General features: G+C 41.5%; 1 protein-coding gene and 7 non-coding genes across 8 annotated transcripts in view; 5 read left to right on the forward strand and 3 right to left on the reverse strand.

Annotated features, from left to right (window-relative positions):
• The window catches only part of LOC130222020 (gastrula zinc finger protein XlCGF57.1-like), a 752,525-nt gene extending 741,311 nt beyond the window's left edge, over positions 1–11,214 (forward strand). Inside the window, exon 4 of the mRNA XM_056454623.1 lies at positions 9,141–11,214. Within this exon, the coding sequence (XP_056310598.1) occupies positions 9,141–10,174 (1,034 nt within the window). The 3' untranslated portion in view covers positions 10,175–11,214. The remainder of the gene's footprint in view (positions 1–9,140) is intronic.
• trnas-uga (transfer RNA serine (anticodon UGA)) lies at positions 705–786 on the forward strand. The gene has a single exon. It is a non-coding gene; the product is annotated as a tRNA-Ser (tRNA).
• On the forward strand, positions 1,031–1,112 carry trnas-uga (transfer RNA serine (anticodon UGA)). The gene has a single exon. It is a non-coding gene; the product is annotated as a tRNA-Ser (tRNA).
• Positions 2,500–2,581, forward strand: trnas-cga (transfer RNA serine (anticodon CGA)). Its single transcript has one exon. It is a non-coding gene; the product is annotated as a tRNA-Ser (tRNA).
• Positions 2,926–3,007, forward strand: trnas-uga (transfer RNA serine (anticodon UGA)). The gene has a single exon. It is a non-coding gene; the product is annotated as a tRNA-Ser (tRNA).
• Positions 11,215–24,625: 13,411 nt separating the features above from the next.
• Positions 24,626–24,744, reverse strand: LOC130223745 (5S ribosomal RNA). The gene has a single exon (XR_008836863.1). It is a non-coding gene; the product is annotated as a 5S ribosomal RNA (ribosomal RNA).
• Positions 24,745–24,925: 181 nt separating this feature from the next.
• On the reverse strand, positions 24,926–25,044 carry LOC130223746 (5S ribosomal RNA). The gene has a single exon (XR_008836864.1). It is a non-coding gene; the product is annotated as a 5S ribosomal RNA (ribosomal RNA).
• Positions 25,045–25,222: 178 nt separating this feature from the next.
• Positions 25,223–25,287, reverse strand: part of LOC130223748 (5S ribosomal RNA) — a 119-nt gene continuing 54 nt past the window's right edge. Inside the window, exon 1 of the ribosomal RNA XR_008836866.1 lies at positions 25,223–25,287. This exon is cut by the window's right edge and continues 54 nt beyond it. This is a non-coding gene — a ribosomal RNA (5S ribosomal RNA).

The following is a 25,287-nucleotide window of genomic DNA, read 5'->3' on the forward strand; positions in this document are numbered from 1 at the left end:
CTCTGCATCTCACAAACAAGCCCCTGTCACTTAGAGACCAGGCAGCTGTGGGTGAGCGACAGTGGTTTGCCGCGACCGTACAGTGATCCGTACTCTGTGTTGTGGCCAGAGAAATCCCAGTTTGAATCCCGGTCACAGCAGCGCGTACCTGTTAACGGAAAGCCATGCTGGGCTGAGTTTTCGTCACCTCAGGCCATGGCTGGATTTCTCACCCCAACCTCTGCTGTATCTAGTGTTGCCCACATCCGGCCAACAGAGCAGATGAGTCAAGGCCAGGTGTAGTCGTGGCCGAGAGGTTAAGGCGATGTACTCGAAATCTGTTGGGGTCTCCCCGTGCAGGTTCGAACCCTGCCAACTATGTCGGTTGGTATTTCCACAAAGTCCACTTGCTTATTTTGCTCATTGCCCCCTAACGGAAATGCCGTCCTCCTCTGAATCTCGCAAACAAACCAGTGTCCCTTAGTGTCCAGGTAGCTGCAGAGCTTATCGGTGAGCGAGCGGTGTGCCGTGATCGTATAGTGGTCAGTACTCTGCGTTGTGGCCGCAGCAACTTCGGTTCGAATCCGGGTCACGGCAGCGTGTTCCTGTTAACTGCGAGCAATGCATGTGCCGCTTTTTACAACCTCAGGCCATTTATGCCCCAACTGTGCTGCGTTCAATGTTGCCCAAATTCAGCAGAAAAAGTCAACGGGCTGCCACCATGCGTAGTCGTGGCTGAGAGGTTAAGGCGATGGACTTGAAATCCATTGGGGTCTCCCCGCACAGGTTCGAACCCTGCCGGCTACGGAACAGCGGGCTGCTTTTGCTTTTTCTCTTTGTGAGAGGAACTGTGGCTTTTGCTCTGAATTCAGATCATCAGCTTGTGTGGAAAGAGTGCCCATGAAGTTAGCTGAGTGTGTTAGAGAGCTATGCTTTCCCTGCTTCCCAGAGATTGTACGGAAAAGTTGCACAAGAGCCATTTCACCTTCTTCTACCCCTGTTGACCCTGTGCTTGTTTGCCACCTCCGCAGGAGAGAGAAAGCAGACGTCTGTAGTCGTGGCCGAGTGGTTAAGGCGATGGACTTGAAATCCATTGGGGTCTCCCCGCGCAGGTTCGAACCCTGCCGACTACGGAACTGCCAGCTGCTTTTGCTTTTTCTCTCTGTGAGAGGAACTGTGGCTTTTGCGACGTTTGGTTGCGGGCCTGCGTGTTTAATCCCATATTAAATAATTCAAGTCCAGCGACTAGTCGCAATTTAGCTTTTGTTGTAGTCCCTACACTCTGATGTTGCCTAGAGAAACGTTCAATAAATCGACAGCAACATCTTGTACGGCTCATCAAGATTGGGATTTGATAGTTTTTTTTCCAAGTCGCCCAGTCCTTTTTGGCTGTCCCTTTGTGGCACATTTTTCCCACTCCATCTGCTTCTGTAGAGTTGCTTTATGCACAGCTCTTTTCAAGACTGATGCTAGCACAGTTCCAAAAGGCCCAGGCGAAATGTGCTTTTGGCCATGCTTTTGGACCATGGCTTTGGTAACACCTAATGACTTCAATGTCTTTCACGGTGCAGCTCAGCAGTGGCATGGCACAGCTCTGAAACGCCGTTTCCTGGAGGACGACTGCATCTGTTTTTTTTAAGAGGACGCAGGTCTGTGCTGTGATGAGAAAGTGTTGTCGGGGGGCAAGGGGCTTGCAGAGGGCCAACTCCGCAAACAGGTGCTTCCGCAGACAGGAGCCTGGATAGCTCAGTCGGTAGAGCATCAGACATTTAATCTGAGGGTCCAGGATTCAAGTCCCTGTTTGGGCGAAGGCCTGTCTGTTTGTCAGAGACCTCGTTGTTATTTTCATATCACTTGGTGGCTGTCCATTGTGGTGTGGCCTGCGAGAGCACGTTGCTCTGAATTCAGATCATCAGCTTGTGTGGAAAGAGTGCCCATGAAGTTAGCTGAGTGTGTTAGATTAGAGAGCTATGCTGTCCCTGCTTCCCAGAGATTGTACGGAAAAGTTGTACAAGAGCTAGTGTACCTTCCTCTACCCCTGTTGACCCTGTGCTTGGTTGCACCTCAGCAGGAAAGAGAAAGCAGAAGTCTGTAGTCGTGGCCGAGTGGTTAAAACGATGGACTAGAAATCTATTGGGTTTCTCCGCGCAGGTTCGAATCCTGCAGACTACGTTGTTTTGCACGTCCACTTATGTTGTTGTTCTCTTTTCTTTCAAGCCTCCTATACGTAATTGCAATCCTCCTCTGCATCTCACAAACAAGCCCCTGTCACTTAGTGACCAGGCAGCTGTGGGTGAGCGACAGTGGTTTGCCGCGACCGTACAGTGATCCGTACTCTGTGTTGTGGCCAGAGAAATCCCAGTTTGAATCCCGGTCACAGCAGCGCGTACCTGTTAACGGAAAGCCATGCTGGGCTGAGTTTTCGTCACCTCAGGCCATGGCTGGATTTCTCACCCCAACCTCTGCTGTATCTAGTGTTTCCCACATCCGGCCAACAGAGCAGCCGAGTCAAGGCCAGGTGTAGTCGTGGCCGAGAGGTTAAGGCGATGGACTCGAAATCCATTGGGGTCTCCCCGCGCAGGTTTGAACCCTGCCGACTACGTCGGTTGGTATTTCCACAAAGTTCACTTGCTTATTTTGCTCATTGCCCCCTAACGTAAATGCCGTCCTCCTATGAATCTCGCAAACAAACCAGTGTCCCTTAGTGTCCAGGTAGCTGCAGAGCTTATCGGTGAGCGAGCGGTGTGCCGTGATCATATAGTGGTCAGTACTCTGCGTTGTGGCCGCAGCAACCCCGGTTCGAATCCGGGTCACGGCAGCATGTTCCTGTTAACTGAGAGCAAAGCTTGTGCCGCTTTTTACAACCTCAGGCCATTTATGCCCCAACTGTGCTGCGTTCAATGTTGCCCAAATTCAGCAGAAAAAGTCAACAAGCTGACACTATGCGTATTCGTGGCCGAGAGGTTAAGGCAATGGACTTGAAATCCATTGGGGTCTCCCCGCGCAGGTTCGAACCCTGCCGACTATGGAACAGCCGGCTGCTTTTGCTTTTTCTCTCTGTGAGAGGAACTGTGGCTTTTGCTCTGAATTCAGATCATCAGCTTGTGTGGAAAGAGTGCCCATGAAGTTAGCTGAGTGTGTTAGAGAGCTATGCTTTCCCTGCTTCCCAGAGATTGTACGGAAAAGTTGCACAAGAGCTAGTGCACCTTCCTCTACCCCTGTTGACCCTGTGCTTGGTTGCCACCTCCGCAGGAGAGAGAAAGCAGATGTCTGTAGTCGTTGCCGAGTGGTTAAGGCGATGGACTTGAAACCCATTGGGGTCTCCCTGCGCAGGTTTGAACCCTGCTGACTACGGAACAGCCAGCTGCTTTTGCTTTTTCTCTCTGTGAGAGGAACTCACAGCAACATCTCGTACGGCTCATCAAGATTGGGATTTGATAGTTTTTTTTCCAAGTCGCCCAGTCCTTTTTGGCTGTCCCTTTGTGGCACATTTTTCCCACTCCATCTGCTTCTGGAGAGTTGCTTTATGCACAGCTCTTTTCAAGACTGATGCTAGCACGGTTCTAAAAGGTAACACCTAATGACTTCAAGGTCTTTCAAGGTGCAGCTCAGCAGTGGCATGGCACAGCTCTGAAACGCCGTTTCCTGGAGGACGACTGCATCTGTTTTTTTTAAGAGGACGCAGGTCTGTGCTGTGATGAGAAAGTGTTGTCAGCCGGTAAGGAAATAACTGCCTGAATGTAGATTATACCGGTTTTTAACCAGTTTTGATAAAGACAGCTGAGACTACACTCAGAGATTGAGATACTGTTCAGAATTGTACGCACGCACCCCACGTGGAAATTTTCCTAGTCTATCTGTGTTTTATCCAATCAGGTTAGAACACCTATATGCGTGACACAGTTAATGACCTTATGTGAGAGTATAATTGTTATTGATTTGTGATTGTAAGCAGAGCGCCCTAGGAACTCATGGCGAGTGTTGAAGCTGGCTTCTGCTGATGTTACTGCAAACCATCTTCAGGCGATGGACTAGAAATCCATTGGGGTCTCCCCGCGCAGGTTCGAATCCTGCTGACTACGTCCAGGCTGCGCGCACTTTTCGTCTGACTTTCCTGGGTTCAAGTTCCTGTTTGGGCGTGTAAGACAACTTTTGTAGAGCGTGGAGGATTCGGACTCATACCTTCCTATCCCTTTTATCTGGAGTTCAGTGGAGTAAAACAGCAGATTATAGTGTGCGTGCATAAATACACTTTGAAGGGGGACCAACAGTTTTAACCCAAAAATGACCAGTCTATCAGATGAAGAAGAGCAGGAGTCAGAGATTCAATTAAAAGAAAGTTTACTGTAGATAGTTTGCAGTTTCATCAGCAGAGGCCAGCTTCAACACTCGCAAAAAGTTTGTAGACCGCTCTACATACAATCTCAGAACAACATCAATTAGACTCTTACTTAATGTCATTAACTGCGTCATGCATATAGGTGTTTAACCCTCAGGGTTCGAAGGCCTCATATATACGCGTTTTGATGCATCGTCTCCTCATATTGCCAAAAAGCATTCTCTCTTTTCTTACTCCACAAACTGTTTTTAGAAATGCGTCAGTAAAATGCACTGAAACTCCACAAAAACAAAACGCAGATAACTGGAAAGGAATATTTGAACCTATCGGTTTACAATATACTGATGCCCTGTTTTTCTAGGCTTTATTGGTGAAAATGGTCAGGAATGTTGGACCATTATTGCAGTTTTAGCATAAGCAAAGGAGAGAAACTTGCCAGACAGTAATGTGTGAATTGTGGAGCAGGCTAAAGAATCGTGTATTTTTTTAAATTAGTGTACCTTTTTTTGCTTTTATTTTTGCCATAATAAAATTGTTGCGAGATAAATCGGTAAGTTGATTTTGTTCAGGACACACTACACTGAAGTCTTTGGTGATGCACTCGTTCACAGACGTCATGAGCACTTCAGTAACAAGACAGCGGTCTTTGCTCTGTTGCTTCGATACGTACTTTTGCTTTTTGTTTCTCACAGCCAGTTATTAAGTTTACACTCCTCGTCTCGATCCGGTTTCTCTACTCGTTTCCCCGCACTGCAACAGTTCAGTCAATTTCTCTTTCTTCCGCACACCACATAATGCTGCCCTCTTCAACTCTCCTCCTCTTCCTTTATACTCTCACCCATTTCCTTTTTGCCGTCCCATGGGTGGAGACCAATTAAACAATGTTGACTGTCGTCACAGAAAACACCAACAATCATAAATGCATGATTATATGCTGTCATGGCTTTGCAATCAAAAAATTTTGTCATAATAGAGGCCAATGGAGAAAAAAACGTCCATGAATATAACTAAAAGACAGAAGAATATGGGAGATGGGTCTGAAATATGGGAGAATCCCGAGAAAAATGGGAGTGTTGGCAGGTATGGTCTTATGTCTGCAAGGCAAATATTCAGCTGTTTGTTCAGCTGTTACCCCAGAACTTTTTTTCTGATGCGTTTACCAGTCAGGCACAGAATGAACAAGTATTCACTGTCTACTTTACAAATTTTAGAAAAACATTTTGTTGTTATTATGAATATATACAAATAAAAATAGGCCATTTCAGCTTTCAAATCTGTCTCATCAATATGACCAAAATTACTTTTATGATCAGTTATGTAAGAAACAAAAAAACAACCATGAATATAACGAAAAGGGAGTACATTTGCCCAATGTATTGTTTTTTTTTTTTTATTTCAAAGCATTTTCCAAGAATATGTCAAAATAAGATGTCCCCAAATATCCGTTTGCTGAAACACAGAGAAAGTTTTGGCCAAATTAAGCCTTAAAATCACCCCAGAATGGATGAAAATGACCCAACAGCACACAAGGAGAGAGATGCACATTCCAGCCTTTCTGATGTGTTTACCAGTCAGGCATAGAATGAACAAGTATTCCCTGTCTGCTTTACAAATTTTAGAAAAACATTTTGTTGTAATTATAAATATATACGAATAAAAATAGGCCATTTACAGCTTTCAAATCTGTCATCTCAATATGACCAAAATGACTTCATGATCAATGAAGTAAGAAACTCTGAAACTTGATTGACAGTTTTAATAAACTCTATGCAAGATCTCTTCCGCGTTTGCAATTAGCCCGCATGTCAACTTTCCGGTACAGCACTGCGATCACTGTAAACAGATGATAGATTACACTCGTTGTTTGTAAAAGTTTCCTCGCATTACCATGAAGGACATTAATCGAATCGTGAGACAGAGAGCTGTCACACCAAACAGCACAGAAGAAAAGAGGTTAAAATTCTACATTTTAATTTACATCGATCATTTTGAGGGTGGTGAGTATTATTATGCTATATATAAGAATAGCAATTATATGCTAGTCGTGTCTGTTTCTCATAGTTCATATTGATTTTTATGTTGTTTTAATTACCTGTAATTAGGTGGGTTTTCCTTGTTGAAAATTAGTTGGAGGTGGTATCCCATTCATTACATTTTTGCTACTTGAAACAAATGCATTTGGCATTATTGAGCATCACTGGGGTCTGACAGAAGTTGCCTGCCTGATTTTTGCCAAAAGACGGAAGTGGTACATTTAATGAAGGTAACCATCGCATAATTCTGCACAAAAAAAACCTGCGTATTTAGATTAGTGCAGAGCAAGTATCTAAAGTTATTTCTATTTACATTAGTGCAGAGCAAATGTTCACTTCAAATTGTTATGTTATTTATGTATACATGTTTATATTAATGCATTGAACATGAATGTTTATTATATTGACAACTTTATATTCCTGCAGTGCAGACCTCAACATAGAAATTATGATCAGTTTGTGTTTATATAATTTTTTTACATGACTAAATTTTGCTTGATCATCTACTCTTTAGTCCTTAGCTCAAGCTTTTACTGATGGGCAGAAGGCAAGCCATTGTGTAAATCGGGTTGATGCTCGCTGTAATAGAAAGAGCTGATGACTGTCCAGCTTGTTGTTTCACTCTGCGGATGACACGTTGATCAGTTTTTATAGATTTAAAAGTGCGCTCTTGTGTCTGCCTCTATAATTAATCAACTGGTAGAGGTTGATATCACATTTAGAATGTGAGAAGAACTAAACTGTAGTTTTTAGAAAGAATAATAATCCCGTTGATCTAGTTACAGTACATGTGCCTGTTGAAGGTCAGTGAATTTAAGCTAATTGTTTATTAAAAAAGGACAAGCCATTCTCGTACATGACTGTTGTGTGACTGAAATGTAGGCAATAGCTATGTTTCCATCCAAATATGTTGATTAAATTTATGTGAAAAACTGGAATATCGCATAAAAGACGTGCAAATAAATCGGCGTTTCCAACCAACGAATCAAAGAGAACAAAATCGTCACTTCCTGATTAACTGGTGCCTCATATCAACAGTAAAAACTGAATTTACTGTGGTAGGAGAAGCTGCGTGAATCTTTTCTTTATTTAATAAATGTACTTGCGCCTCTGAAGACAATGCTGACACACAATGAACACGTGGTAGCGTTTGAAGACATGACACGCGGAGAAAAGATGCTCTTGACACGCTCTAGACACTCTGGAGCTCATTAATAATATATTACCATTAATACTGAAACTGTTAAGGCGTTTTAGAATGAATGACCTAAACAACATTTCAGATGTTTTACAGTGTGCTCAGCCTGCTGGTTTTTCCATTCACACACCTTTTCATCATCATATGATCTCTTATAACAAACCTTTTTTTAAATGCACATATTGTAATTTGTTCAGTAAGTGTTTTCATCTTAGTTTATGCACATCTTTTCTATCATCTAAAAGTTTATTTTACTCAGTTATGCGCATGTTTTTATGCGTATTTTCAAAGTTATGTGCATCATGACGTTTCCATCTATCGTTTTTTATGCACATATTCAAAATGAGCATTAAAATAGGTGGGTGGAAATGTAAGGCTAAAGCGAGAAACACCACTTCGTCTTTAAAAAAGAGAAGGAGACTGACAGAAACTCAGAGTTTAGAGAATAAAACCTGCTCCTGACCAGGTTAGGTTCACAGAGTAAGTTACCACAGTAACTGACTCTGAGTTAAAGTTACCTCTCTTTCAGAAACAGGCTTGACTTACCCTGCTTTTTTCAGTTTAACAAATCTGCCATTTTGAAATGGAAAACCCAGAGTTTCACTCATTTCAGGGTTAAAATACTCTGAGTTTTCACTTAACCTACTTTCTGAAAGAGGCCCCTGGTGTATTAATCAACTATTGTGGGTTCTGGAACTAAACAATGATGTTCCAGATGCTGGACATCCACTGGCACAGGATCCTCATCAATTTTAGAGTAAATCTCCCTTCTTTGCCATGCTCTGATGCGTTTAGGTTTCGCTGCTATTAGATTTTGCTGTAGAACGCGCTATGCAGAAGTAAAGAGACTGACTCAGAATCTACCGGAAACACGTCCGCAGAGTTTGTGCATAGAGTCCATTTACTATAACTTCTATATTAAAAGGCTTTGACAGTATTGTAAAAGCACTAAATAAAGATGAATTGAATCTGCTTAACGTTAATCGACTAAACAAAATATGATCTCATTTATTTTACATTTAATGTGCATCAAAGTGAAGTTTCATAAACTAATTTCGAGAGGAGCATGTGATATGATTGAGCACGACTGGCCACTCATTTGTAATCAGTAATAATTTGATCAGAGTGATGCTAGTTTACTATAAATGGATCATTTTCTTCCTACTGCTCTATCTTAGTTTGGAAGAATCCCCCTTCCACCCCATCTCCTCCTTTTCCTCCCTTTTATAAAGGGGGAGCTCTCGAGACTTACCTGATCTCGGATCTCCTGATATGCTTATTGACCGGGCGGGAGTCCTAGGCTCAAATATCTCCGAGCTCAGAGTTCTCTCACGGGAAAGCATCCCAAACCTGCTTTTAAACGGCAAGCATATTTAAGTGGGAACTCTTGAAATTACAATGTGTAGCCAATGTTTCCAGTGTCATTTTACTTTTCAGCTTTTGATGAGTTTTAAGACTTAATGAAAACTAATATTTTATTTATTTATTTCAGACCTAATTGAAGAGAATGGGGGGAGTAAAGAGGAGGAACATCATGTCAAAATTGAGGTAAAAGCTCATTTGCAGACTGATGGTATTTTGAAAAGGAGAGACAAGAATCACTTCACCTGCACTCAGTGTGGAAAGAGTTTTGGAAGAAAAGGCAAATTTAGGATTCACATGAGGATCCACACTGGAGAGAAACCATTTACATGCACTCAGTGTGGGAAGAGTTTCAACCAATCATCACACCTTAATCAACACATGAGGATCCACACTGGAGACAAACCATTCACATGCACTCAGTGTGGGAAGAGTTTTAACTGCTCATCACACCTTAATCAACACATGAGGATCCACACTAGAGAGAAACCATTCACATGCACCCAGTGTGGGAAGAGTTTCAGCCAATTATCAAACTTTAATCTACACATGAGGATCCACACTGGAGAGAAACCATTCTCATGCACTCAGTGTGGGAAGAGTTTTAACTGCTCATCAAACCTTTATCAACACATGAGGATCCACACTGGAGAGAAACCATTCACATGCACTCAGTGTGGGAATAGTTTCAGCAAATCATCATCCCTTAATCTACACATGATGAGCCACACTGGAGAAAAACCATTCACATGCACCTCATGTGGGAAGTGTTTCAACCGCTCATCACACCTTAATCACCACATGAGGATCCACACTGGAGAGAAACCATTCACATGCACTCTGTGTGGGAAAAGTTTCAGCCAATTATCATCTCTTAATAAACACATGAGGATCCACACTGGAGAGAAACCATTTACTTGCACTCAGTGTGGGAAGAGTTTCACCCAGTCATCAAACTTTAATATACACATGAGGATCCACACTGGAGAGAAACCATTCACTTGCACTCAGTGTGGGAAGAGTTACAGCCAATCATCATCCCTTAATCTACACATGATGAGCCATACTGGAGAAAAACCATTCACATGCACTTCATGTGGGAAGTGTTTCATCCACTCATCACACCTTAATCGACACATGAGGATCCACACTGGAGAGAAGCCATTCACATGCACTCAGTGTGGGAAGAGTTTCGGCCAATCATCATCCCTAAATCAACACATGAGGATCCACACTAGAGAGAAACCATTCACTTGCACTTAAGCCGTGGTCACACTGGACTTTTCTCCCCATAGACTTCCATTTATACACACGCGAATGCGTCAGACCGGAAACGCAAGTTCGTGTGTCAAGTTTCGCAGTTCTCTGCTTTGTAAAGTTCAAGCTTGGTGAACTATGACCTGTGAAATTGCATCACTTGACTGTGTGAGACCAATCAAAGATCAATACATAACCTCTCTGGACAGTAATGTAAAATATGGACCAATCACTCACTTCTTTAGTGTCTAATCTTTTTGTTGAATCCCGCCCCTTTTCGCAGCGCTGTACAACAGAATTTTGCATGCTCAAACCCGTGACCACAACTTCGGCTTTCAACAACTCCTCAGACCTTAATAAACACATGAAGACCCACAATGGAGAGAAACCATTCGCATGCGCACTCAGTGTGGGAAGAGTTTCAACCGATCAGCAAACATTAATAAACACATGAAGATCCACACTAGAGAAGTGAAGAGAAGTTTATTACAGCTCCACAATTGAAACTGCACCAGACGTTTCACACTGGAGAGACCGTACAAGTGTTCACACTGTGACAAGAGGTTTAATCAGTTAACACATCTGAAAACACAAAAGAGGATTCACACTGGAGAAGAGCTGCACAATTAATCGTAAAAATATTGCGATCTCTATTCGACCCCCTAGACGATCTTAATTCAGCATTTCTACGATTTTGTCAATCATATTTTCAAGATCAGGAGAGAAGCAAAGGTGGCCGCACAAGTCTTCACTTTGTTTTACATACTTTGTTCAGCAACGTGGACACCTCCAAATGGTGTTGGAAGAGTCACATGCTGTATTTTTAATTTCTGTCTTCATATAATGATGTATTTGCAACTGCAAAATCACACATGACGCGAGCTGACTGTCAGCTGTTACCACAGAGAGGGCAGGTACGCGCCTGTGAATTAAGTCTACTTTAGTGAACAGAACTTACATAGGCTGTGAATAACAGGTAATAAAGTTGTAAATAACATTCAGTTTGTGGCACAGAGTGATTGTTTGGGAGCCACGGGGGAAGCATGAACCGCTCTCAGCTGTGAAAATGAAACCGAAAGCCCGCACAAATTCCAGCTCAAAAAGTATCCAAAACCCGCCGAAATGCAAAAATACCCACCCAGTCTTCTGTATTCACAAAAATCACGTCAGTGACAGATTTTAAGTAGAAAATTACAAATTGTAAGCATATGTCTCAAACACAACAATTCAACATCAGAATTATCATCAGCATTAATGCCCAGGACAAATCTAGTCTGTTCAAGTCCACCATTCCAAGTCTATACAAAATGTAGCATTTTATCCAACAGTAGACCTACACAAAGCCTATTGCTGTTTAACCACATGTTTAAAAATAACGTCCTGGTTACGTATGTAACCCACGTTCCCCGAATAGGGAACGGAGACGTGTGTCTGTAAAAACAGACTTTGGGAGTGCTTTAGACGACCAATCACTTCTGAAGATAAGAAAATGGGCCAATGAAATGCCAATTGAATTGGCGGAGCTTAGCTCCACAGCTGAAACTGATGAGCCAATTAGGGCTATATCAGTCGGCTGCTGGAGCCAGCTCATCAGAATTTGCCTGCTGAAGAGCCGATCGCTCAGCTCCAAGCTGGAGACTCAGGTGCTGTGGGAGTGGAGACACACATCTCCGTTCCCTATTCGGGGAACATGGGTTACGTACGTAACCAGGACGTTCCCCTTCATAAGGGAACTTCTATGTGTGTCTGTATAAACAGAATTTGGGAGACTGTATGGAAAGTGCCACAGCAGCTAAGCCTGTCGCGCTCCTGATGTGTAGTTTGCCAAGCCAAAGCATGAGCGCACTGACATCACCAAGAGCGCAACCTTCCAACATCCCCTAGGCCCAACATATTACCATTACATGGGAATAAAAGTTTTAAATCGGGGGTCGTAAGTGTGCTTTTACCTAGCTAATATAGACTGGGGATTTTGGAAATACGACAGTACGTTGGGAAAGCGTGCCAGTCCCTGAAGGGGGAGGACGCGACGGAGACCACCTGCTACTCTAGAAGGGCAGACCTGATGGTAAGGAGACATATGGACTAGCCCTAATGAGGGGGAGTGCTACATATGATTAGCTGGTTAGCGGTTTAGGGAAGACACGGGATCGCCTAATAAGGGGGAACACACCGTGGCAATAATGCATATGACATCACCAAATGGGGATGCACACAGCTGGCACTGATCCTCAATATGCGTGTAGACTAAATGGGCATACCAACCGCACACTGAGCCATGCACTTGACTCCTCCGCTGAGTTGATGATGGGGGCCTTGGAGGAATTGTCTAGGGTTCGCCAGGGAAGGGGAACTTACTAGTAGAGTAGGAAAAGCGCACGCATCTCCGAGTTAGGGAGCCTGGCGCAACAAGCGTTTGTGACACCGAGCTTAATTCCCCCACGATTGATTGGGATTACCAAATAACCGGGAGGAAATTGCTCCACACGGAGGTTTTAGAACCTCGCAAATGTGTTAGGTGTCGCCCAACCCGCAGCTCTGCAGATATCTGTGAGAGAGGCGCTGTGTGCTAACGCCCATGAGGAAGCGACACCTCAGTAGAGTGCGCTCTCACGTTAGGGGGGCGCGGCTCGCCCTGGCATTGATAAGCGAGGGCGATGGCATCAACAAACCAGTGGGCCAACCTCTGTTTTGATACGGCACTTCCCTTCTGCCGACCACCGTAACAGATAAAGAGCTGTTGACATAATCTTGGGCTGGGCCTGCCTCCTCTGCAGGCAGTGCTTGCAGGTTCACCACCTGATCTCTAAATGGGGTGGTAGGAACCTTGGGCAAATAGCCTGGTCAGGGTCTCAGGACAACGTGAGAGTAACCTGGCCCGAATTCATGGCACAATTCGCTGAACGAAAATGCCTCCAGATTCCCAACTCTCTTGAATGACGCCAATGCGATCAGCAGAGCTGTCTTTAATGACAGAATTCTAAGAGATACCGAATCGAGTGGCTCAAACGGATCTCTCTGCAGACCCGCTAGGACTATAGAGAGATCCCAAGAGGGCATGAGAGGGGGGTGGGATGATTTAATCGCCGCGCGCCTCTGAGGAATTGAATGATTAGATCATGCTTCCTGAGTGTGTTGCCAACCACCGCATGATGAGCGGAGATCGCAGCCACGTAAACCTTCAGTGTGGAGGGTGACAGCCTACACTCCAGCTTATCCTGAAGGAAGGATAACACAATGTTAATCTGGCAAGTTCGGGGGTCTTCTCGGTGAGAAGCGCACCACTCAGAGCATAGACTCCACTTCAGGGCATAGGCATGCCTTGTAGAGAGTGCTCTAGCCTGAGTGATGGTGTTAAGTACCACCTAAGTCCTCCGTGCTCTGTCTATGGACCACACGTGGAGGTTCCAGAGATCTGGGCGTGGCTGCCAGATGGTGCCCCGTCCATGAGAGAGGAGGTCCTCCCTTAGGGAATCCGCCAAGGAGGGGCCGCCGCGAGGAGTGTGAGCTCCGAAACCCAGGTCCGGTTGGGCCAGAGGGGTGCAACAAACAAGACCTGCTCCTCGTCCTCCCTGACTTTGCACAAAGTTTGTGCGATTAGGCTCACTGGGGGAAACGCATATTTTATGTGAGATCTGCTTCCTGAGGCAGCCGAGGGCGGCGATTGCTGACAGGCACATGGGAACGGTGGGCGGGGAAGACTAGCCTTAAAGGGCCAGTACATAAAAACAGCAAAACCTTTTTTCCAGCTATAATATAGACACTTCAAACAGCTATAATAAATAATCTGATGGGTGTTTTGAGCTGAAACTTTACAGACACATTCTGGGGACACAAAAGACTTTTATTAAATATGAAAAAGGGGTAACCTATGTGCCCTTTAATGTAAGATAATAAAAAATGTTTAGTTCATGTTATTATAAGTGCATTAACAATTTTAACAAATAGGCCTACCACTTTTGATACTTTTTAATTCAAAAATTAAAAATGTAATACTTAATTTTAATACTGTATTAGTAAATGTTAACATTAAGTTTAATAAATGCTTTTAATAAGGGTTTTTCATTGTTAGTTAATGTTAAAAATAGAAACTACTTATAAAGTGTTACCATAATCCGAAATTTAAATAAAGTCTTAAATTAATTTCACATAGAAGTAGCCTACCTGCGTGCCATCTGCGTCAGGTCGAGAAAGCGGCCTTGATTGGTCCTCCAAAATTCGAGAGGGTTATTGCTTCTGGGGATGGGGACTTCTGAGAGATAACCATCTTACTGTTGAGCGGTTGAGCTTGTCCTCTGTCTTGCAAATGGATTATTCTCTTGGAGGATCTCATCGAACATGTCAGACAGCAAGACTGTGCGCAGCTCATCTGTAGTACGAGCCCATTTACTCTCTGTGCTGTTTTCATCTCCTGCACTGTGCATCACCTGACCGTCTCCATCACCTAGCGGCTTTCCCAAGTCCAACTCGGCCTGGATCATTTCTCGTGTGCGCAGCTTTTTCCCCACATCCAAATAATGATCTTTATATCGTGGATTATGCACAGTCGCGATGCTGTACAGGGGTTCTGATTCCGCCTGACTAAATCGTGCGCTGACAGCTTCTAAGAGCGCACTTTTAGTTTTTTTCACTCCGTGGTCTGTTTCAGCCTCTTTGTTTAAAAGACGCTTTAGTGCTGCAAGTAAAGGTATGACGTCTGCCACAGATGCATCAGATGAGCTTATCTCTTTTGTTATCTGCTCAAAGGGGGCGAGAAGAGAGAAAACTTTTTCGATTAACACCCACTGGTATGCGGTGAATGTCGTGGGCAGGTCATGATCTGCTTTTTATGTAGCCAAGACTTGCTTTTGCGCAAAAAGGCTTTCCAGCATATAATATGAACTGTTCCACCTTGTGCTCACATCTTGTTGGAAACGTTTTTGTGGCGTTCCGAACTGTTCTTGGATAGATTGTAGGCGCGCATAGGCAAGCGGTGAATGTTTAAAATGGCCAACAATTTTCCTGCCTATCGCTATCACATCTGCTATACTGCGCTGACTCAATCCCTCATTGACCGCCAGTTGAATTGTGTGTGCCATACACCGTATGCCTTTCAGATCACTATCTTCCATGGCTTTAGCCATATTTCTTGCATTGTCACTGACTACCGCATGCACTTTAGATCGGTCGATACGGCAAGTGACAAACATGTTGGCGAACGCCTTGGATATGGCTACAGCTGTATGGGACCCTCTAAACTCTTGTGAGTGAAGCACAATCTTTTGTAGCTTGAAATCTGTGTCGATCCACTGCGCAGTTAAACTCAGCATACTGGTGGGGCTCACATTCGAGCTCCAAATATCAGTCATGAAGCTGAGGGCTGCAATATCTGTAGCCAAGAGCTCATGGACGTGAGTTGAAACAACGTTATACATCTCAGGTAAGCACACGTCTGAGAAATGCCGTCTACTAGGCATGGTGCAACGGGGCTCAATATGGTCTATAAGCCTGTGAAATCCAATATACTCTACAACAGAGAATGGTTGATCATCTAATGCGATGAATTCCATTATCCTTTTACTACTACCTTTAGCTTTTGCACTGTCTTTGGCAAACTTTTTTGCCTTTTCTAAGAAGTCAGCCACAGATGGAGTGGGTGGTCTAGGACTGGGAGGAGCTACTTTACTTTTCGCTGTTGTCGTTGCCGCCGCCGTGTCTTACTCGTATTCTGCATGATGTTCGGGGTGTTTTCATTTTAAGTGCTGTACATTTTTGCAGACAATTCAGCAGAACAGTGTCTGCAAATGGCCGTTTTTGCCTCTTTCTCTGACTCTTTAAAGTGCTTCCACACTGCAGACATGTTTGCTGCATAAAAAAAATAAAATAAAACAAAACCTTGATATCCACATGAGGATTCACACTGGAGAGAAACCTTACACATGCACAGAGTGTGGTAAATGTTTCCCATATAACAGCTCACTCAAACACCACATGATAAGTCACGCCAGAGAGAAGCCGTTTGTATGTGCTCAGTGTGGAAAGAGCTTCACATCCAAAGCTAGCCTCATGAACCACATGAATGGTCACACTGGAACTATAGTGTTCACATGTGATCAGTGTGGAAAGAGTCTCACACATAAAGACTCTATTAAGAGCCACATAATGACTCACTCAGGAGAGGATCGTTTTAGATGCAGTGAGTGTGGAAAGGGCTTTAAACATAAAAGAAGCCTCAGCACTCACATGAAGCTTCACAATGGAGAGCAGAGTCCTCAAAAATGAGGCCTTGTCCACACAAACACGGGTATATTTAAAACGGCAGCTTGTTCATGTAGTTTGGCTGTTCATTTACGAGAAGTTTAATTATAAACTACTTTCGAGAGGATCACATGCATTAGCTGCATTAGTTGCATAATCCTGCATTAGCTAACACATGATTCACCAATCAGATGAATCCTAACTCACTGTAAATACCCAGAGTTTTTAACCTCAGTTACCTTCGTCTTGAAGAAGCACCTTTCACAATTACAGCCTCCAGTCTTTGAACCCGATGCCACAAGCTTGGCACACCTGTCTTTGAAAATTTCGCCCATTCCTCTTTGCAGTACCTGTCAAGCTCTATCAGGTTGGATGGGAATTGACGGTGTACAGCCATTTTCAGATCTCTCTAGAGATGTTCAATAGGATTTAGGTCCGGGCTCTGGCTGGGCCACTCAAGGACATTCACCGAGTTGTCGTGAAGCCACTCCATTAGCAGCATTTCCACTGTCGGGCCAGTGCGAGCCAGGGCTTTTATCGGGCCAGGCCGGGCCAATCGCCCGGGAGGTAGAGCAGTGAGGCCGATATCATGTCAAATTTCCACTGTCGGGCTAGTAGCTTGCAGCGCTTCACACAAATCCCACCCCCAGAAAGTCCCCCGAATCAAACATCACACAACCCACCCACTTCAGCGGGAATCAGGCAGATAAAGCACACCATCGCATCATCACGAAACCATTAAAATGAAGACAACCGAAACAAGCAAACGACACGATACTGTACAGCAGTACCTTATATGTCTATACTGTGTGTTATCATTCATCATATTCATTTACTCACCGACCGACTGTTGGCATTGAAAAATTGAGTGGTCTCGCCAGCGCATGGAGCGCACCATCCGTAATATAACACAACAGAAATTCTCCGTTAATAACTCAGAAGAAAATGTATTTTATAACATCCTTATTTAGATAGACGCTGTCAAACATTCAGCCCAAATGCTCCAGAGAGCCCTGAAACATTCATTTTTCCTTATAGGCTATATGACATTTAATAGGTGATTCCCCTTTATTTAAGGATGTTGCATATTATTCTGTGATCTTAAGGAAAGTATTTCAGCACATAAGAGCAAGTAATAAAATATAGCCTATATTTTGTTGTGCTCAGCAGCTTTTCACTAATAAAGCTCTACATATATTTAAAATTTCATTTTTAGATTTTAGCACGTCAAATAAAACATAAACACTTGTTTGAGGACACAGAGCACATTTTGTTTTTGCAGTTTTCCCCAATGCGTTTGTTAAGAGGCGCTGTGCAGGACAGAATAATAGGCAGCCTATTACTGCTTTCATTCACCCATAAAATGCTCTGTTTGCACAATTTGATTAATATCGTCGTTTTTAAATACTTTATAAGTAGTATTTTAAAACTTCTTTGGTGTTTATTGTTTTTAGAAAATATCTAAAATCTTTTTTTTGATAGGCCTTTGTAAAATGAAATTTATATATGGCTTAACAGTTTGATTTATGTATTGTATATACCTAAATTGTTATAGCTGGCTTTTGTTTGTTTTATATTGGTTTATTTATTTAATGTGATTTTATTATTTTCGATATTTGTAATTCTTTAAATTATTTCAATATAGCTTAGGCTATTTTATTGAGATATGACCAAGCGGCAACCTCCAGCTCTCCCTCGGGAAGCCAATATGGAAGTAACTGAAACTGCAATTCAGGGAAATTCCGCTAGTCCTGGCTCCATAATAGAGCAAATTTCAATTGAGCCCACTGTTAGAATGGGCAACTTTACAGCAGAAAAAAAGGTGTTTAGAGCCTGGTACAAAGAACAATTTTGGTTCATATAGCTAATATTACCCTTCATGACAACTGTGAGGAGGGTGATTATGTCTTTCTGTATATGTCTCCAAAATAAATTAAAAGAAAAAAGCCGCTCACGGCATCAACAGAGCTGTGAAGGGAGCGCTCTTGTGCTTGGTCTCACATTCACATACTGGCATCTAAACACGCACAAACACACCTATTAAACTTGACAAAAACTCTCCAAAACCAAAGACAAAGACAATATGATCTTTGATGGTGTTATAACCATACAGAGAATTTAACATGCCCACCTGGTGAACATCAAACAGAGCAGGCCAGCGATCTCTAAATTCTGCCACACCCGGGCACAGTTCAACCCACTCATGTCTTCGGAGAGCAAAGGTTTTGGATATTTTTTCTTTGACCGCAACTGTATTGTCCCTCTTTTTCACTTCAGTCAAGAGTTGAACCCTCTCTTGTTCCAGACTGTCCTGATCCTCACCTGCTGGATCAGGTGGTAGGTAATTTTCACTTCTGGTTTGCGAGGTTTTTTGATATTTTTTGCAGGAATCCTGTCCTCTGGGTTCTTCTTTTGCAGGGTGTTACATGCAACTTCAGGAAAACCAAACTTACTGAGTCGTCTCCTATAATCTGCCATCTTGAATTTCAGGCTCATCTGCCAGCCATAAAATCCAGAAAAACTGCCTGGTTCTCTCAGGCATGGATTTTTCTGATAAGTGCTTCAGCAACATTGGCAATCTGAATCCCAGACGGATATGATGTGTAGGTATGAATAGTTTTGACTAAATGGACATTTACATCCCTCTTCACAGTTTGGACAATTAGAAGGCTGCTATCCTTCCTGTAAGCCTCCATGGCCTTTTTGAGTACCATCTCGATTTCTGGAGAAAAAGTTGGTATTGTGAACTCCTGAGGCCATGGCAACCTATCTGGGCTGTTTTGTGAGGTAAGGATGACTGTATCTGTGGAGGTGGATGCAAATGCACATTGTTCAGCTTCGTTCATTGAACATGCAGTGGAAAGAATAGAGAATTCTTGGTCTGCTGACACTGACATACTGGTCCTGGGGTATTCTTCATTTTTCAGTGTAAGAACAATAGGAGTAGTGTAAACAACTTTTATAGTATCTTTATGATGAATTTGCTCAGTGGATGTAAGAGTAAAGAAGTCATTGAATTCAGTGTCCTTATACTGTAGAAAGAAATCCTAACTGAGACTAAATGCCTCCTTAACTGCTATGACAAGCTCATCTATATTGCTTGGGATTCCTGCAGGAAGTGTTAATTTCCTGATATCTTGTTCAATAACTACCCTAAGTGCTGCAGGGTCCATGCTGTCACGTGAATGCCTAAAAGCAATAAAAAAAATAACAAAAATACATAAACACACACACACAAAACACACTAAAGTCTGATGTTCATTCTATAGTAACAGTAATAAAAAAATGGCATCAACCTATTATGGTTTTTCCAAAATTTTCCAAAATGGGCTTATAAGTCAAGAATACAGCATTTGTAGCTGTATTTATAAACTGCTTACTAATGTCTTCTAATGTAGTGCTAATGTTAAGCAAATGATGACCGTTTAACTATTTAAATTAACTATTTGCTATTGTTTAATAAATTATTTATAGTGTTTAGTTGTTACAAATGATTACCAAAAGGAATAAAAAGAAATCTCAATAAAATATCATTTTTGGCTCTGAAGATTAATTGGAATGACATAATGGTGGGTCTCTAATGATATAATTATCAATCACTTTAATGGTCAACAGTCTCTTTTACAAATCATGCTACCATCTAATAAGGACAGAAGATGAGCTGCTCGTTTACAGCTCCGCTGCTGCGACCGGCACCGCTCTGCTCTCCTCTCCTCTTCTCTCTTCCAGCGCGAAACAGGCTGAGTTCTGACTGTTACTCCCCTCGAGATGAAACAAAGGCTCAAGTCGTTTTGATTTTAACAGACATTTATTCGGACGCGAGTCTGTAGTATGTCTTGTACATTCTAGCCTTGCACTCCTTTATGTCCCAATAATTCCGTCAGAACTACGAAAATAAATACATAAACTTAAATTAACCCTTTAAAAGTGATGTTGCACATAATGAACAACATACATACAATCAAAAGATAAAGTGCACATTCAACATGTAAAGAAATACACTTAATTGGCTAAATATACATTAACATATGGACACATAATCATACATGTTCACATCCGTTAACGCTATATGACACATACCTCATTGGCCTCTCTAACTCAAGAGGAATAAACTTGAGGGGTAGCAGTTTCTCTTTAACAAACATCTTTGTACTTCTTAATCCTTAATCGGTGTTATTAGCACAGCACCTCGTGGCTGTTCTACTTGTAGTGCATCGGAAGAATATCTTTATCGCAACAATGAAATAATTCCCAAGCTAAACATAACAAGAAAAGGTTCCCCCCTCCCCTTTATAGTTTTAGTTAAATAACTTTAAATGAATTAACATGAATTTATTGACCTTATATTTATTGACCTTTTAACTGTAAAGTGTATGTTTATAGAGTGTAATATATAAGAAATGCTTCTGACGGCAGCTACACCAATGGTTCAGCTACTAAAGTGTACAGCAGTGCAGATAGTGGACATCCTTGTCTTATAGACCTTGTTGGTTGAAAACATTCTGATAAAAAAACCATTGCATTTAATACATGTTAAAATATTATAATAAAAAATGTTGATCCAAATCTAAATTTTTTAATCACTTCAAACAAATAGTCATGTTCCACTCTATCAAATGCTTTCTCTAAATCCAAACTAATTAAATAACCATTCATATTTTTCTCCTTCATATACAATAATGTATCTCTTATATTTTGAACTGTGTCTAATATGTCCTTCCCCTTGACTCCATATGCCTGTGTGGTGCTTATAATTTTAGGTAATACTTTCCTTAATCTGTTTGCTAAAACCTTTGCTAAAATTTTAAAATCTGTATTTAACATTGTTAAGGGCCTATAATTCTTCAGATCTAAAGGACTTCCTCTTCTTTTGTATATCATTTTAATCATTCCTATCTTCATTCTTTCACTTAATTCTTCTTTTTTAAAAACCTCATCATATACTTCTTTTAAAACAGGTACTATCATTTCTCTAAAATTCTTATAAAACTCATTGGTTAACCCATCTATGCCTGGACTTCTCTCCGTAGTTAACTGTCTTATTGCTTCATCAATTTCTACTTCTGTTATCCCTGCATCACAGAAAACTTTATCTTCATCTGAAACTTTTAGTTTTATTTGATTTAAGAGAAACAGTTTATCATCCCTTGTAGTTCCTTGACTCTTAAACATATCTTCATAGAAATGTTTAACAGTTATTAAAATTTCCTCAGTTCCTTGTTTTAATTCTCCATTTTTATCCAACACCTCTTTCATTAAGTCTGCTTTCTGTCTATTCTTTTCTAAGTTAAAGAAGAATTTTGTACTTCGATCTCCTTCAACAGTGTACTTTGCTTTGCTTCTAATTATAGCCCCTCTGCATTTTTCATTTTCCATCTCTTTTAGTTGTTCTTGTAAATATATTATTTTCCCAATATCTTCATTTTGATCTATTTGCAGTCTTTTTATTTCGTCTTCTAATTCCTTTCTTATTTTCATTTCTTTATTATTTTTAACTCTTTTTACAATTTGACAATATTTTATTGAACATTTTTTCATGTCTAACTTCATATTGTCCCACCATATTCTTTTATCTTCTCTATACATTCTGTCCAATTTACTGTTTGCAATTATTTGTGTAATTTTTTCTTTGTATGTGTCATGTTTTAAAATTGTTGCGTTCAAAATCCATACACCTAATCCCCTTTCAACTTTTGCACAATCTAAAAAAAACGAATGATCACTAAAACTGACTTTTTTATAAAATAAACTTTTGATAAAATCCTTCATTTCTACATGACATAACATATAATCAATCCTACTTAACTTCAGCTCATGTAAAACCAGTTGCATTCTTGAAAATTCCCTCTTTGTCTTGTTTTTCTCTCTCCACACATCTATTAAATTGCATTCTGTCATCATTTTCAGTAGCTCCTCCCTCCCCTTGTCTTTTCTATATACCATCTTACTCCCCAGATCTAATTCTGTAAAAACAGTATTAAAATCTCCAATTACAATAACATTCTGCCATTTTTTTACATTTATACTAACGTTTTTAAAGAAGTTCACTTTTTCATTTTCTTCATTGGGTGCATGAATATTATAAATGATGAAATGATCTTCTCCTTTTTCTAATTTCATCGCCATGCTCTTCCCAACTCCATCCTCAAATATGACTTTTTCTTTTTCATATGTACCTCTTTTTATTAAAATCGCTACTCCACAACCCAGTTTATCCTCTCCATTGTTAAAATATATTTGACCATCCCATTTGCTTTGAACCATTTTAACACTTTCATTTTTCCAATTTGTTTCTTGCAAAACAATCACATCAGCTTCTTTACATAATACCAACATTTTTTCAAATTTCTCCACATTCAATAAACCTCTTGCATTCCACGATAAAATGTTAAAAAACATGATAAAAGATATTAAAATATTAAAACCAACCATTATTTTTAGTCTCCTCCTCTACCTCTGCATACCCACTTTTTTTTTTCACTTAACCAACAGCCCCTTCCATAAAAAGAAACACACATTAAAATCATGTTAAAATAAATAAAATGGTTAAAAAACATTATTTCTCATCATCTTCTTCCAGCCCTCTTAACACTTCATACCTATTAACGTTTTTTACTCGCACCTTTGTCATCATCTTTTTTCTTGCACTGTCCACGTTTGGTTTTACCTTTATTGTTCTTCTTCTTATTAGTCCTCTTTCCACTTTGTTCTTCTCTACATAATCTGTCCTTTGTTCTTCATCACTTTCCATTCCTTCAGCTTGATCAGTCTTACTTTGTTCATCGTTTTCCACCATATTTAAAAAGTTTTTAAAACTGTCAGTTATTTCCATTTGTGTCCACTGTTCTTGTTCTGATGTCTGTTTTTCTTCTTCTTCTTCTTCCCTTATAATGTTTGTTTCCTCCTCCATTACCTTTGTTGTTGATTCTTCTCCTTTATTGTTTCTTTCATGCACCTGTCTGTCTACTTGATCTTCTCCTCCTCCTTCCTCTCCTTCCATCCAACATTCACACTTGTTTAAAAAATTTTTACATTCTGGGCATTTAACAGTATTACAATTCCTTGCAAAGTGTCCCCTTTTCTCACATTTGTAGCACTTAAAATCTGGGCAATCCATTAACAAGTGTTCAGGGCTCATGCACAGCCTACAGGTCTTCACTTGATGGCTGTGCATTACCCTGAAGTACTGCGGCCCTTCTGCTGTTTCCAGCTTTGTGCTGTATGGCAATGATGCCACCTCCTTAGGGAATCTCACTTTTAGGAATCTTGTTCCGTCCTCAATGTCAGTGCCAGTGTAAACCCTTCTTTTTATTTTTGATATGGGTTAAACTCCCCATCCTTCTAATTTTTCTAAAATTTCTTTATCATCAAGATAGACGGGCAGGTGCATGAAAGAAACAACATAATCCCTGTTTTGCAGCTTTTTGATTTCACAGTTCACTCCCTTAATCAACAGTCCATCAAGCAATTCCTCACATGTTTCTTCCTTCTCCATAGTAAGTTCAAACTCCTTTCCTTGCCTTGGTCTCAAAGCCAGAATTTTCCCTTGACCACACTTCTCTGTCACTGCTTTAATGATGTCCACAGCTCTTACCTCATTGACTTCTTCTGTGTTCACTATTACCGTTGCTTCTTTTGAATACTTTCTTCCACCAAGTTGGTTTTTCCTTTGTCCAGCTCGTTGTTTGTTGTCCAGTCCATTGTCGTTAACCATTCTTGTTCCTCCGTCCAGTCCAGTTTCGTTTGCCATGAGAGTCTCCGCATCCAGTCCAGTTTCGTTTGCCAAAAATCCGTCCATTTTATGCCCAGGAAAGTGCAAAAAAAACAAAAACAACAAACCACCCTCCAGTCAGCGGGATGCTGCTGTCAGGTGGTTTAAAAAACAAAAACACAAAATCAAACTCTAACTCAGTCCACAAAAACAAACACAAAACAAAAAATCTAAAATGGAGGAGAGCCTTTCTCTCCAAACTGCAGCCGATCACTTCCTGTATTGCTCACTAGTGTCCTCTAGTGTTCCCAGGGTGGTATGGCCGTAAGCGAGAGCAGCAGTCAAGAGTTGGCTATTTAAAAATAGGCGCAGCACCAGGAGCCGAGCGCCGCTCAGCTTGCCTTGAAACAGCACCGACAGAAACAATGCCCTTGGCCCCTCAATAGTTTACCTCTTTTTTAAAAAAAAATGTATTTATTAATTTTTTTGCCAAATGAAGGAATTCAAAAAGCTTACAGCACCTGGTATTCCCAGGCGGTCTCCCATCCAAGTACTAACCAGGCCCAACCCTGCTTTGCTTCCGAGTTCAGATGAGATCAGGCATTGCCAGGGTGGTATGGCCGTAAGCGAGAGCAGCAGTCAAGAGTTGGCTATTTAAAAATAGGCGCAGCACCAGGAGCCGAGCGCCGCTCAGCTTGCCTTGAAACAGCACCGACAGAAACAATGCCCTTGGCCCCTCAATAGTTTACCTCTTTTTTAAAAAAAAAATGTATTTATTAATTTTTTTTGCCAAATGAAGGAATTCAAAAAGCTTACAGCACCTGGTATTCCCAGGCGGTCTCCCATCCAAGTACTAACCAGGCCCAACCCTGCTTTGCTTCCGAGTTCAGATGAGATCAGGCATTGCCAGGGTGGTATGGCCGTAAGCGAGAGCAGCAGTCAAGAGTTGGCTATTTAAAAATAGGCGCAGCACCAGGAGCCGAGCGCCGCTCAGCTTGCCTTGAAACAGCACCGACAGAAACAATGCCCTTGGCCCCTCAATAGTTTACCTCTTTTTAAAAAAAAAATGTATTTATTAATTTTTTGCCAAATGAAGGAATTCAAAAAGCTTACAGCACCTGGTATTCCCAGGCGGTCTCCCATCCAAGTACTAACCAGGCCCAACCCTGCT

This window comes from Danio aesculapii, chromosome 4 (assembly GCF_903798145.1).
Source record: "Danio aesculapii chromosome 4, fDanAes4.1, whole genome shotgun sequence".
NCBI lineage: Eukaryota > Metazoa > Chordata > Actinopteri > Cypriniformes > Danionidae > Danio > Danio aesculapii.